The following is a 12117-nucleotide window of genomic DNA, read 5'->3' as shown; positions in this document are numbered from 1 at the left end:
TCTTAATGTTGGGAAAATTGGACAGCCAGAACTAAAAGGATGAAACTAAACCTCTATCTTACAGCATACACAAAAATCAACTCAAAATCGATGAAAGACATAGGATCTGAAACCATAGCACTCCTAGAAGAAAACATAGGTGGTAAGCTCATTGACATATGTCCTGCTGATGATTTTTTAAATGTGACATCAAAAGCAAAAATAAGCAAGTGGAACTACATCAGAGAACTTCTGTTCAGCAAAGGAAACCATCCACAAAATGAAAAGGCAGCCTACTGAATGGGAGAAAATATTTGCAAATTATATATCTGATAAGGGGCTAATATCCAAAATATATAAATAACTCATACAACTCAGTAGCAAAAAACCAAACAATCTGATTAAAATGTGAGTAGGCTTCTTTTTAAAGAAGGTGTATAGATGGCCAACAGGTCATGAAAAGACTCTACATCATTAATCATCAGGGAAATGACATTCAAAACCACAATGATATGTCACCTCACATCTTTTAGAATAACTATTATCAAAAAGACTAGAAATAACAAGTATTAGCTAGAATGTGGAGAAAAGAGAACCCTTGTGCATTGTTGGTGGGAATGTCAATTGGTGCAACCACTATGGAAAACAATATGGAGGTTCCTCAAAAAATTAAAAATAGAACTGTCATATCATCCAGCAATCAAACTTATGGGTATTTATCCAAAGACAATGAAAACAGTAATTTATTAGAAAAGATACATACACCACCATCACATGTTACTTGAAGCATTATTTATAATAGCCAAGATATAGAAAAAAACCTAAGTGTCCATCACTGGATAGATGGATAAAAAGATTGTGAGATACATATATATGCATATAATGCACTATTATTCAGCCTTTAAAAGAATGAAATCTTGCCATTTGCAGCAATATGAATGAACCTTGAGAGCATCATTCTAAGTGAAATAAGTCAGACAGAAGGACAAATGCTGTGTGATCTCTCTTATATGTGGAATCTAAAAAAAAATTTTTTTTAACTTCATAGAGAACAGATTGTGGTTGCCAGAGGCAGTGGGTGGCAGTGGGGTGGGAGAAATGAGTGAAGTGTTTTTGGTTTTGGATTTTTTACCTTAAATAAATTGAATTTTTAAAATTCTTTTGCAAAAGGAAGTCCTCTATTAATAAAGAAGATTGATTCTCTTATCATATCTTGACCCAGTTACCCTGTGACAAATTTCTGTGTTCTTTTAAAAGGATGATGTTTCCTCACCTGGAGATCTTGTTATAGCAGATGGAGGTAAATAGCATTTATTTCTTTACTGAGTGTTATTGTAAATTAACATTAAGATGATACCATGAAATCAGTAAATTAATACATTTCTATAATATTTCAAGTGTGTGTGAAATTTTTATTGAAGACAGTTATAGTCATTATAGAACGTACTAGTTAATTGTAAATTTAACAGTAGGTTTAGTTTATTATTATTTTTAAAAGATTATTTTAGTAAAACTATGCAGTGACTCACTGAATGTTTATAGAATAGAAGCTTTGATGATTTTATGACTTGATTATTAAACTGGTATGTGAGCTTTTACCATTAAATGGACCGTTAGTGTTAATTTAATAATCCATTTAACTTCTCATTTGTTAATATGCACACTGGGAACCATTCTTTTATCGCTTAATTTCTACAAAGATTTTCTGTACAGGCTTTTGCTTCACTTCATTCTGATATCAAGGTAGAACCATACTGTCACTAGAGTGCACTCATTCCTAGTGGCATTCACCGGGAGTAGTGCCTCACCTTCCTGTAGGTCTACTAGGAATAAAGGAATCGTTTGTTTTTTGTTTTTTGTTTTTTAGCATGAATGATTACCACTTGATTATGGTGTATATATGACTGTAATATTACACCTTGGAAATAGAGAGTTAGATCTTACACTTTATTAGGTAAATGAAAGCGTAAAAGTTACCACATTGTCATATTGAATTTTTTTAAATATATGTGCCTTCATAATGACTTTTTAAATGTTTTCATTCTAATTAAATTGAGATAAATTTAGTTCGGAAGGTTTCAATTAGAAGAGTTTACAGTATTCAACTTCTCATGAATTTCAGTTTGACTTTTAATTTTTTTAAGTTAAGGCATTGAGTATTTGTCTGCCAGTAAGATGTGTTAGACCTGGAAATCCAAGAGTTGTGTTTTCTGTGCAAATGAAGTTCTCTATAAATATATAACATTGTGGTTCTTTAGTCCACTGTGACCTATTTACTTTGAGCTTGCTCTTAATGTTTGTTGTAATGCTTTTAGAGCTATAGTTAAAACTTTTTTATGATAAGAGATTTGTTTTTTGTTTTTCACATTAGATTGAGAGAAAAAAATTGAGGAAATTTTGCTGTTTTTTGGGAGCTTTATGGCAGTATCTGTTTAGTTTTTTGTTTTGGTTTGGTTTTTAGTTTTGGGGTTGTTTTTTTTTTAATTGACATGAATTTCTTTAAATGTAGATGGTCAACTGATGGAGGGTGATAAAATTTATTGGCCTACTCAGTCAGCTTTAACCACACGTTTGAGGCGGCTCATCACTGCGTATCAGCGTACTAATAAAAACAGACAGATCCAGCAAATACAGCCTACTTTCTCAGTGCCTGCCAGTGTAATGCAGCCTCTTTATGAAGAAGCCACTCTTAATCCCAAAATGGCAGCCAAGATAGAAAGACAGCAGAGGTAAGGCAATAGCACTAAATTTTTAATACATATTATCTAAATACAGTGTACTGTCTGTTAGAGTACGATTATCTCACTGTGAAAAACATACATAGGTAGAGACGTTGGTCGATACAAAGTGCTTTGTGTACATATACACCTGTGCAGAAATATATAGTCACAAATATGTGTGTATACAAATATGGTTAAACTAACATAATTATTGCATTTTATAGTTACTAGTCATACTTTATATTTAATCATTCTTTTGTCATGTTTTTTAATAGTGAGGTATGGGGGGAAATGAAGGTACAAACTCAAGAATTAAATTACTAGTGAAACGTATGCGTAGATTATGTGAAATAAATTCCATTGTATCCTATTTTATTATGACATTAATGAAATATAAGAATCTAAGAAAAGAAGTTTATCTATGCTTTATACAGAGGCATAAACTTAAAACTTCTGCTGTCAAAGGGAAACGAATAGTAGCAAAACTTCTTGCAAGAGACTTTGTTAGGAAGACAGGCAACCTTCTCTCATCCTGAAAGTTTTAACTTCTTAAAAAGGATAGAATACATAGAAAAGAATAAGAAAGTCTAGCAGTAACCTGGCCTCCTTATTAAATTTGGATCTTTGGGTGTTTTTTGAAAGATAAGTCATTGCTCTTTTGTTTCATTTGCAACACATTCATTGTAACCAGAATTTAGTTAGTCTGAAACTTAAGATTTTAGCTATCCTAGATGTAATCTTCAAATACTACTACCTACGTGAATATACTGTTTCAGTTATCTAACCCACCTCAAAATATAGTGACATAAAATAGCATCAGTTTTTTGTTTCTCATGATTCTTTGGGTTGTCTAGGTGGTTCTTCTGCTTCCCATGATACTGGCTGGAGTGTGAGAATGGCTGGAAGTTTGAGAATGGCCTTCCTCACATGGCTGGCCGTTGGTGCTGACTGCCCAATGGGAGCTCAGACTCTAAGGGAGAGCATTCCAAGTGGCAAAGGCAGAAGCTGCAGATTTCTTAAGGCCCAGCCTCAGCAGTTACAAAGTGTCACTTCTGTCACTTACTGCTGGTCAAAAAAAGTCACAGGGCCAAGAGTTAAGGGAAAGGGAAATAGGTTGCATCTCTCAAAGGGAAGAGTGGCAAAGAATTTGTGGCCATCTTTACCATATACGTTTATTTTCCCTCGGTCTGGCAGATCTGGATAATTTTCCTAAAGTATTAGTTTATATGATATTCAGTGGCTCCTAATTTACTATAGGCATAAAGTCTAAGTTCTTAAGCCGCAACTCAAGAGCCTCTTCAGTTTAGGCTTCAGCATGCGTTTCATTTTATTCACTAAATTTATTCACTACTTTTCCCTCAGCCTGAATGTCCCATTTCGTCTTGACTCAGTACCCTCCTTAGGTTGTTCATGTCACCTGGAATACCCTTCTTCCTGCTCTTTAGTCCATACCTAGCCCTACTACTCCTTCAGAGTTTGACGCATGTCCTTATCCTCTATTAGTTTTTTTCTCAACCAGACTAGCTCACAGTATTCTGTTTTCTGCAGTCATATAGCACTTACCTAAATAAAACTACTCATTTTCAAAATTAAAAAAGATACTGTAATGACATTCATCTTTTCCTTTCCATGTCTTATCTTTCTAAGTTGTAAATTCTTTGAAGGTGGGTGTCAGTGTTTTGTGTGCCCTCTGTAATCTTTGAATTTATCCTTTGTTTTTATTCCTACTTTTATCACCCAGGTGCAAGGTTCATATACCTGATTGGTTTCCCAGACTGACTATTTTTACATCATCATTAATCTTCTTAATGTATCATTCTGATAAAAATGGCCTGTTAAGGTTTTTCAAGGGTCTTTTTCATACGCTTTTTCTCATTTACACAACAAAAACTGATTGCTAACCAGGAAAAGTTTCCATAGATAGACTTTATTTGCAGATCTATGGTGCTCAAGGATATTACCCTCTTAAAGTATCTTCAGGAGCTTTCAACTGAATGGAGGCTAGTTTTATTCAGGCATTTAGAGCCTTTCACAATCTGACCCCAAGCCTATCTCCCTCTGTCCCCAATATGAGCCATCTCCTTTTCATTGTGGAATAGTCATCATCCCTGAACATGTATGTTACTTCCTATTTTGCTTATTCTGTGCTCTTTTTCTAGTTCCCTCCCTTATCTTACCCTTGTTCCGTATTAAATGCCACTTACTCGGTGATGCCTTTCTTGATCACTCAAGTTTGAACCGATCCTTACTTCTTCTGTGCTTTCCTAAACTTGTTGGTTTCTGTAACACGTGCAACTATACAATACTACCTTATACTGTACATAAGTTTGATATGTTTTGTCTTTTCCTTGAAGGTAGGATCATCATGTCTTACACAATCTTGTATCCCATGCATATTTTTTTCACACAGTAAATATGCAAAAAACTATTACTGTCTGAAGGAAAAGAAACATAGTTGGATAGATGAGTCAACCACCATTTAAAAACGTGTTTACAAGGCAGTAACCCTGGATTTAATCCTTGAAAGTGTTAGGTACTTGAAATATTTTAAATTTTTATTATAGCCATTATATTCAGCATTAATAAATATTTATTTCTGTGACAAATGTGGCTTCCTCTTTAATTTGATTCAAAATAGGTGGACAAGAAGAGAAGAAGCTGACTTTTATAGAGTTGTATCTACATTTGGAGTGGTATTTGATCCTGACAGAGGCCAGTTTGATTGGACAAAATTTAGAGCTATGGCTAGGCTACATAAGAAAACTGATGATAGTCTGGAGAAATATTTGTATGCATTCATGTCTATGTGTCGGAGGGTTTGTCGTCTTCCTTCCAAAGAAGGTATGTATAAAGTTTCTTTTTTTCCTTGTTTCATTCAAAAACGCAAAATTAGTAAAAGAAATTTCAAACTCTTATTTCGATACTAGTTTAATGTGTTACCGATTTTTATGAATTGTAAGTAAATTCTGCTTAAAGATCCCCTATTCTTTAATTCTGTTATTGAAGTAAGATCTGAGGGGAGGAGGGGAAGTGTATAGCTCAATAGTAGAGTGCATGCTTAGCATGCACGAGGTCTTGGGTTCAGTTAAAATTAATTATTAAAAATAAATAAATAAATGTAATTACCTCCCCCATCCCCCCCAAAAGAAACAAAAGAAATGAGATTGAAAGAGAATAAAGGTACACATTGAATTTTGAGAAAATAGTAAGTGTTTTTACTTAGAATTAGATTTATGGTTGTGGGAGGCTGAAGGTAAAGGATAGCTTTGGTTAAACAGAACTAATTTATATTTTTAGTCCGTCTCATAGGAACTGTGTTAGAGGGCTTATTTACACAAATCATTTTGCAAGGAATGAGGTATCCACTCAAAAGACGTCTTGAAGAGTTTCAGTAGGGAAAAAAAAACCAGGGCCTTCAAAAAACAAAACAAAACAAAACAAAAACAACTAATCAGAGCTGCTAAAGCTCAGCTAAGGAACGGTTCTGGGGTGAATTCATTGTTTTTGAAGCCCATACAGAGAGTTTCCTTAAAGTATCTCTCACTCTTCCTCCCCTAATGTTAAAATCTTACATGACCCAGGAAATTAACATTAGTACAGTACCAGTAACTAAACTAAATATCTGTTCAAATCTTACCAGTTTTTCCACGGATGTCCTTTTTTGTTCTAGGAGCCCACGTTGTATTTGGCTTTTCTTTCTCCTTAGCCTCCTGCAATCTGTAACAGTGTCTCAGTTTTGGTTTTGGGGGGATTTCTGTTTGTTTGGGGTTTTGGGTTTTTTGTCTTCAATGACCTTGATATCTTCAGTCAGTTTTAACCATTAAATCCCTCAATTTGGATTTGTCTTGTGTTTTCACATGACTGGATTGAGGTTATGCATGTTTGGCAAGAGTACCACAGAAATGATGTTGTGGCCTTCTCAGAACGTAATATCATGGGATTCATGATGTCAGTATGTCTTATTACTGATGTTGCTGCCCTTAATTGTTTGGTTTAGGTAGTTTATGCTGCATTTCTCCAGTGTAAAATTGTTATCGTTTCCCTAGAGTTAACAGATATCTTGAGAAGATACTTTGAGATCACACAGATTCTTTCTCCTCAAACTTTCACCTGTTAATTTTTTGTAGATCTTATCTCCAGCAGTTTTTACTATGGATTCTACTGCAAGGAAGAGCTGTTCCTTTTCCCTAGTCTGCTTAATTATTTATTCATATTAGTATGAACTCTTGGGGTTTTTTTAATTCTGTAGGTTATAATCCAATACTGTCAGTATTCATTTTGATGTTCACATTGTTTGAAATTTGGCCATTAGGAACTCCTTCAAGTGGTGTATACATTATTTCAACAAGCTTCTGTCTTTTTCTGAGTAATTCCTAACTGCCAGTATCTCTCTCACAAAGATATGACCTCATCAAAAGGAATATAGTATGATCTGATGTTGAAACTGAACTATCTCAGGCTAGAATTTCATACAGTGTTTAACAATTATTCCTTTATTTCCCTAAAATTTTGAGAAAACCTTTGGTGTCCCTGTGAGTTCACTGAAACGCCCTGAGTTACCTCCTGCAGTTAAGGATATATGAACTTAGGTTTGTTTAGGGGGCATTATTTAACAGTTTTCATTTGTATTTATAAGTGAGTTTGAGTGTTCTTCTCTTTGATAGTATGACATAGCTCTTAGGGAATTTCTTAAAAGTAACTTCCTAGTTATAAAACGTACTCCCAAAATAATCTTAATGTTTTACTTAACCCAATGTTATATATTGTATTTTAACATAATTTTTAGCACTTCATTTTTTTATTAAAGTATAGTTGATTTGCAATGTAGTACTTCTTTTTAAAACTTACATTTCTTCTCATTTAAAAATGTTAAATTATACAATGATACTGAGTAGAGGTATGTTTTAGAAGTTGCATTATTTGTTTTCAATGTATAATGAAGTATTTTTGAGGATAATGTTTCTGCTCTTGTTTCAATGTAGAATTGGTGGATCCAAATATTTTTATCCAGCCAATCACAGAAGAACGTGCTTCTAGGACTTTGTATCGCATCGAACTTCTAAGGAAAGTAAGGGAACAGGCCCTCCGACATCCACAGCTGTTTGAACGCTTGAAGCTTTGCCATCCGAATCCAGACTTACCAGTTTGGTGGGAATGTGGCCCTCATGATAGGGACTTGCTCATTGGAGCTGCTAAACACGGGGTGAGCCGAACAGACTATCACATTCTTCGTGACCCTGAACTCTCATTTATGGCAGCTCAAAGGAACTACAGTCAAAGTAAGATGGCTCATTCGAGGACTTCTACCCCACTTTTACAGCAATACCAAGTAGCACTTTCTGCTTCTCCTCTTACCTCTCTACCTAGGCTCCTAGATCCTAAAGGTATTATTTTAGAGGATATGAAAGTTAAAAGTGAAAACCTTAAAGAGGAGCCTCAGTCTTCTGAAGAGGAATCTATGTCTTCTGAGGAAACCAGGACACTAATAAAGTCTGAGCCTGTGAGTCCAAAGAATGGTGTTTTACCCCAGGCTCCTGGAGACCAGAAATCTGGTGGAAAAAGTGAAACAGACAGACGCATGGTTGCAGCCAGAACAGAACCTCTAACTCCAAACCCAGCTTCTAAGAAACAGCGAGTCCACAAAAGAGGATCAGAGTCTAGTTCTGATTCTGACTCTGATTCTGAGAGATCATCCTGTTCTTCCAGATCGTCTTCTTCCTCATCTTCCTCCTCCTCTTGTTCCCGCTCTCGATCAGGCTCTAGCTCTTCTTCTTCCTCCTCTTGTTCTTCAGCATCATCTTCATCCTCATCCTCGTCCTCCTCTTCCTCATCATCCTCTTCATCTTCGTCAGAAGAAAGTGACAGTGAAGAAGAGGAAGTCCAAAAGCGAGGTATATGCATAAAGTGCTTACTCCTTTAAGACAACATTCCAAGGGAAAATGAATGGATTCAGATAATTTAAGCATTTTTAAAATTGTTAGCTTAAATTTTATGTGTACAAATTTTTCTCAGATCAGGACTGTTGAAAAGGCAACTAGATTACTGTTTCATACTCTCTATTCATTCACAGTGCCAATTGGGTTAGTCAGGCAGAGGATTAGAGACTTTATGCCACAATTTTATGTCTTTGTGATTGCCTTAAATTTAGTGTTTTGTTTTTCCTGAAACAAGTTGATCAGTGAACAAATAAAGGTTATATTCTGTAACAGCTGCCAGTCAGACTTATAAGAGTATCATAAGCCCTAGTTGGCCTTATTCAGAAAGATCTAAGATGGGAACCACAGCTTGTCAGTAGAGTAATGTTAGGTGGTCCTCCTCTGCAAATGTCCTACCAGCAGTCCAGCAGTTCAGGAGCAAGAAAGTGAGTCAAAATCAGGTGGGCACAGGAGCCACTCTAGTACCCACAGGAGCAAGAGTCCCCTATAAAAACTCCAAAGGCATGACTTTCTGGGTTACAAGGGGCATGCCCGATTATGAGGGTCCCCTCCTTATAGAATTACGTACTTGTGTCTTCCCAGTCCAGATATAGTTTATCAGTCAGGAGTTTATGTATTTCCAGGGAAACAGAATTTAGAGAATTAACCAAGGGTCAGATTTTCATGCAGAAAGGGATGTTTTCTTAACCCTTTGTCCTTAAACTCCTTAAAGCCACTTATTATGCTTTTTTGTTTTAACTTTTTAAATAATGAGTTCTTTATTCTAGATGAATGTTTTTTTTACTTCTAACTTTTCATTTTCAAATATATCTGAATAATTATATGAAATTTGAAGATTATATGTAAAATTGTGTTACGCCATCTTTTTGAAGCAGTTATAATTATTCTTAGCAGAAGGTGCCCCTCATGTGAAAGCCTATGATGAAGAAAGTGTTGCATCACTGAGCACTACCCAGGATGAGACCCAGGATAGTTTCCAGATGAACAATGGGACACCAGAGTCCGCTTACATCCTGCAAGGTGGATACATGCTGGCAGCTTCATATTGGCCAAAGGTAAATGAATAATTTCTTGCTGGAATAGGCCATTTTTTGAGTATTTTTCTGTATCACTTTAATGATAGAAATTCATATTATGTAGGGAAAAAATGATCACTATAAAATGTAGTATGACATTTGGTATTGGCATTAAAAGTATCAAATATTACTATCAAGTAAATTAGGTCTCCTTAAATGTATATGTTTCTCAACATAACCTTAGAATATTTAGAGGAAAAGATAATGAATACTTAAGTTCACATACAAGTTAATATTCAAGTGCTTTTATAAGTCCTTTTAAGTGAGTCTCCTTGAAGAAATTTACCATAGCCAGTTGTGACCTAGAAAAAAACTTCTTTGAAGTACATGTACATGCAGTGGTAGAAGTTCAGATAGTATTAGTACAGTTCTTCTTCCAGTATGTGACCAGACTAGTAGAAGAGTACTTAGGCTTGAGGAGTGAGGTTGGGAAATGGGGGAGTGGAGAACTCTCTACTCTTCAGTATTCTTCTGAGTTGTTTGAAATCTTTACAAGGAACCGCTATTGCTCTTGCAATTATAAAAACAAAAGAATAGAAAAATATCTTTATCATATAATATTTTTGAATTTCACAAATGGGAATTTGTATGGAGTTATAATATGAACATGAGAATATGTATGCATACCAAATACACAAATGGTGTTAAATCCCCAAAATTCTGGCTTAATTACTAAAATTACCCTTTGTTGTTCATACTTTCCCAGGATCGTGTGATGATCAACCGGTTGGACAGTATTTGTCAAACAGTTCTGAAAGGGAAGTGGCCTTCAGCTAGAAGAAGTTACGATGCCAACACAGTGGCTTCTTTCTATACCACAAAACTGCTGGACAGCTCTGGTGCAGCTTCAGAATACAGCGAGCCCAGCGTTCCCACTCCTCCAGGTGCTGGTGTTAAAGAAGAACACGATCAGTCAGCACAGATGTCAAAGGTGAAGAAGCATGTACGAGAAAAGGAGTTTACAGTGAAAATCAAAGACGTATGTTTATTTTTATTGCCCTGGGACCTGATTGCGATTGCGGTGTGCAGCATGCTTTTCCTGCAAATGGCTGCCTGCTCTTACTCTTACTTCCTTCACACACTTGTTTTCTGGTATTTGGATTGTTTTCTTTTTGATATCCAGGTTGTTAAACTTGAATATTCTACTAGAGGGATCATCATTAAATATGTTTTCTCTACCTATACTTCTGAAAATAGTCCTTCTGCTGATCAAGATGCTTTCTTAAACAGTCTGACAGTTTCTTATTGTTTTGGTTCTTTTATATAATACTCAAATGGTATGTCAGTGTACTTTCTGTTTTAAACATTTAGCATGCGCTATTATCAGTAACATTTCATTTTTCAGTATGATTTTTGAAGGTAAATTGATTACTCAGTGTCTAAAACATGGATAATGTCCTCTAAAATGTCATGTGAATAATGTACACAGAGACATATGTCCAAAGCTGAAAGGGTTACAATGTACTAGTAACATGAAAAGCTTTGTTTTGCTCAGATAAGTGTATATAGTACCTGGATTTTTTTTTTCATTTAAGATAGAAATTTTAATATTTAATATTCATTATAAAAATTGATTAAATGTTTTTCTCCAATTGATTTATGAATAAGAAGAGAACTTGATTAATGTTCCAGGGTTTTTAACCTCACTTTTTCTAAGTAAGAAATTTCTCTTGATATACTGCAATGAGATTTTTTTTAATTGTTTCTTTCTTAATAATGGTGTTTATTTAACAGGAAGGTGGTTTGAAGTTGACATTTCAGAAGCAAGGGCTTGCTCAGAGAAGGCCATTGGACAGTGAGGATGGAGCCCTGGGGCAACAGCAGTACCTCACTCGACTCCGAGAGCTTCAAGGTGCGTCAGAGACCAGCCTCGCCAGTTTTCCAAAATCCATGCCAGTATCAGGTGAATATGCTAGTGACCATTGTCTCAACATGAAATATTCCGTCATTTACAAGTCCTCTTTTGCTTTCTCATGGGATACTTTCAAAAACAAGATTGTTACTACTTTAAAAAAAAAAACCTCTTACTATTGGAAACTTAATTATCACGAAATTCCTTCTTATTTGGAAGCAAATTTTGCCCCCAATTGGTACTTCTCAATGATTATCTATCTTTAAAGGCAGCACAAAATTAACCTATTCTTATGTCTGCATGATAATCTTATCTTTTGAAAACAATTATCATATCTCCCCTTGGGACTATATCTTGTTCTAACATTTTGACAAAATTGGAATCAAGAAGTATTAAATACTGAATTGATGTCATGTGTTGTGTGCTCTGTAGGCACTGAGGAATTCATCCATAAGAAGTTGTTTTGTTTTGTTTATGTTGATCTAATTGTACTTTAATTTGTTCATGTCCCTCTTAAAGTATGCTGCCAATAATTGAGGGTTTTACTTAAGAGT

General features: G+C 35.1%; 1 protein-coding gene across 15 annotated transcripts in view; it reads left to right on the top strand.

Moving 5' to 3' along the window:
* CHD9 (chromodomain helicase DNA binding protein 9) overlaps positions 1 to 12117 on the top strand; it is a 209076-nt gene that overhangs the window by 181487 nt on the left and 15472 nt on the right. For 8 of the 15 annotated variants that reach the window (XM_074370732.1, XM_074370736.1, XM_074370735.1 and 5 more), the window contains 7 exons: positions 1237 to 1279; positions 2489 to 2708; positions 5338 to 5540; positions 7682 to 8590; positions 9527 to 9690; positions 10418 to 10690; positions 11446 to 11614. In XM_074370732.1, coding sequence (XP_074226833.1) covers positions 1237 to 1279; positions 2489 to 2708; positions 5338 to 5540; positions 7682 to 8590; positions 9527 to 9690; positions 10418 to 10690; positions 11446 to 11614 — 1981 coding nt within the window. The remainder of the gene's footprint in view (positions 1 to 1236; positions 1280 to 2488; positions 2709 to 5337; positions 5541 to 7681; positions 8591 to 9526; positions 9691 to 10417; positions 10691 to 11445; positions 11615 to 12117) is intronic. The other 7 variants (XM_074370738.1, XM_074370746.1, XM_074370742.1 and 4 more) reach the window with 6 other exon arrangements.

This window comes from Camelus bactrianus, chromosome 9, assembly GCF_048773025.1.
Source record: "Camelus bactrianus isolate YW-2024 breed Bactrian camel chromosome 9, ASM4877302v1, whole genome shotgun sequence".
In the NCBI taxonomy this organism is placed as follows: Eukaryota; Metazoa; Chordata; class Mammalia; order Artiodactyla; family Camelidae; genus Camelus; species Camelus bactrianus.
The sequence above is the reverse complement of the archived record's forward strand: the minus strand, read 5'-3'. Positions and strand labels throughout refer to the sequence as shown.